Here is a 2,923-nt window from a genome sequence, read left to right as displayed (position 1 = left end):
TCGTATAGTTTACACTCGAAGTGGATTGGTCTCTCTAAACGAGATCCCAATTCGTCGGTCATCCGACATGACGTCGCCGTTCCCTCCTTCAGGGAACGAGGGTTACCATACGTAACCGAGACGTTTTCCTCTAATAGGGTTGCTAGGATTAAAAAGCCCTCAAAACCACATACATAGTGAACATATGTATGAATGTCTCACAAATGATAATTCTCTTTGATTCTCAAAATATGACCAGAAAAACTAGTTTCACTAGATTAACCTTGGTGCTCTTATCATACTCCATTTCCACTACTTTAAACTGAGAAATCAATTCATTTGTACATGTCAGTGCTACAAAAATATGTTTGTATATGTCTATGTTATAATTTATGAATGTTAAAAATCCATTCACTTTTGAGCCTTACAGTATACAAGTTTTTAGTTACTAGTATGTAAACCAATAGTGACTACTAGTAGGCCTATCCTTTGGAATTTCATTAGATACTAGTACTTATACCAATAGTGACTAATAGCTATTCAGTAAATCACTAGCACTTATTCTTTACATGAACACTCATTCTTTACTATTAGTAATTAGTTTTAGTAGTACTGAATAGACACTAACACTAAATCATATATGATAAGCAAAACAACAATTGAGTGAGACAAAATATGTAACTAGTGACACTTAGGATAGTTACTAATGTCTAGATAAATAGGTACAAGTATCTAGTAAATAATTATTAAGCAGGACTAGTTACTAGTAAACACCCAACAAAAAGTACTAGTACCAAATGTAAAGCTACTAGTAATAGGTATCTGCAACAACTAGCAATACATGCTAGTTGGAAGTGAATAGCTGAGATCTGAACCACACATACCAATAAAATTAAATGGCAATATGTTACTTGATTTTACTTCAAAACAATTAAAGTTACTTGTTAAATTTGGGATCCTGACGTATATAAAACAGTAACAGTAACACGTATATAAAAAATAAAACAAGCATACACAAATATTTTTTACGTAAAAGGAGCATCAGAATAGATATTAGTTAACGTTAGTTTAAACTACAGCAATGAACCATATTGGATACCATACTGTGCTGTCTAGGTAGTCAGCTTACTAGGTTTTGTGACAGCTTTAGTTTTGTCTACATACCCGTCCAGTGTGTGTGTGCTCGTCCTGATTGCGTAACTCGAAAGACTCTTCCTCCTCTTCCCCCCCATGATCCCGAGCCAGCAAACTGAAGCCTTGTCTGCAGCACACAAGCCAGCAAAGTCCCCGCAAAGGCATTCAAATCACGACGTGTCGTCCAGTTTCTATCCGTAAATGTCCATTGATGTTCACCGTCCTGTCGTGCAGATGGGACAGATGGAGACTGTCTAGTCGCATGAAACGGGCTGATCCGAGAGAATAAACTCCTCGATTTCGGTTGGGACAACTGACAAATACCGCGTTTTATCACACGGGATATATCCAAATACGTGTCCAACTTAAGAGAAAGACTAATTAAAATACTTTTGATCCCACGGGTACTTTCAAAAAGAGAGTTGATAAAAAAACAAAAAAACAACGCTTCTTATCTGCTTCTGTCGCGTCTCTGATTCTGCGGGACATGAGCACGCAAAGAAGCGTGAGTGAAGGGGGCGGGGCGACTCACCCCATGCGTTAGGATTCGCAAGATGATTGGCTCATCATGCACACGCCCAGAACACGCCCCGCCCACTACCTCGCAAGCTGCACATGTGAAGTAGGCATTTCAGGAAATGGAAGCAATTCGGTGATGGGATCAGAAATGTTTGACTCTCATTGTAAAGGCACAATAACTGTTAAAATAGCTCTTATGTATAGTAATTACTAAGTAAACAGAGCACAGAGTGCATGCAGGTTCATATACAGCAAAATTTTATTGTTTATGCCCTAAATTTAAGGTTAAAGAACGGATTTAAGTCAAGTCAAGTTTTTTTTTTTTTTTGAAAAGCGCTGTACAAATAAACTTGACTTGACTTAAATCCCCGTTCTTTAACCTTAAATTTAGGCCATAAACAAGAAAATTTTGCTTTTTTATGAACCTGCATGCACTCTGTGCTCTGTTTACTTAGTAATTACTATACATAAGAGCTATTTTCTACATTTTACCCAAATCTGTCCTTGTCCAAACCATGATGTCATCACAGAAGGGCTATCTACTTTGAATGGCAAAGTGAAATTCGCCGTCTATTATTTGGATAGTGCTGGGACATGGAGACTTTGCAGTTGCATTAACAAGTTAGTGTGAAGTTCTGGGTAAAGGGGTGAATGAGCACTGTGTGTGTGTGTGTGTTGAAGGGTAATGTAGTCTCCTGAAATGCATTATGTGCCTGAATGGAAAGCAGATGGACTCCTTTGAGGCTCTGAAGAGAGAGAGACAGACAGAGAATGATGGGAGAGGGTAGAGCACCAGAAATACTTTTTTGTGTGACTTCCAAAAGGTCTGATGATCCCCCTTCCTCTTTATTGTCTTGTGCAATGTCTGCTTTCTACATTTTTTTCTGTCATTTATTACATTTTTATGGCTTGGAAAACAAATGACTCCATGTGGACACCAATCAAACATCACTCATTTTCATTTAGTTGTATTGTACCTATCCTCCTGGAAATAACTGGTTAGATCAGTGTTAGTATTAATTTCACGAGTTCGCCTGCCCATTCAGCCCTGCCAGATAATGGTAAACGAACTTGGCTTGCTGTCCACGAAGGAGGTTCGAACCCAAGGCTCGACTCGAGCTCCGAGTAAGAGAAGGAATAGAGGAGGAAAAGGGGAGGTGGAGGGATGCCAGAACGGAGCAATGACTGCTGCTTATATACGGTCGTAGCAATAATTGGCAGGACTGGACGATTAGGCTCCCCCCGAAACTGCGTTGGGAACTTCAACAAATTAATCAGTATGAAAACTGAA

The 2,923-nt window shown here is 39.0% G+C and overlaps 1 protein-coding gene across 1 annotated transcript in view; it reads right to left on the bottom strand.

The window, feature by feature from the left end:
* The window catches only part of LOC107688129 (pleckstrin homology domain-containing family H member 3-like), a 45,323-nt gene extending 43,731 nt beyond the window's left edge, over positions 1 to 1,592 (bottom strand). Inside the window, exon 1 of the mRNA XM_016485705.1 lies at positions 1,144 to 1,592. Within this exon, the coding sequence (XP_016341191.1) occupies positions 1,144 to 1,278 (135 nt within the window). The 5' untranslated portion in view covers positions 1,279 to 1,592. The remainder of the gene's footprint in view (positions 1 to 1,143) is intronic.
* Positions 1,593 to 2,923: the final 1,331 nt, after the last annotated feature.

This window comes from Sinocyclocheilus anshuiensis, unplaced genomic scaffold (assembly GCF_001515605.1).
Source record: "Sinocyclocheilus anshuiensis isolate Anshui unplaced genomic scaffold, SAMN03320099.WGS_v1.1 scaffold249, whole genome shotgun sequence".
NCBI classification, from domain to species: domain Eukaryota; kingdom Metazoa; phylum Chordata; class Actinopteri; order Cypriniformes; family Cyprinidae; genus Sinocyclocheilus; species Sinocyclocheilus anshuiensis.
This window is presented reverse-complemented; position numbering and strand designations above follow the sequence as displayed.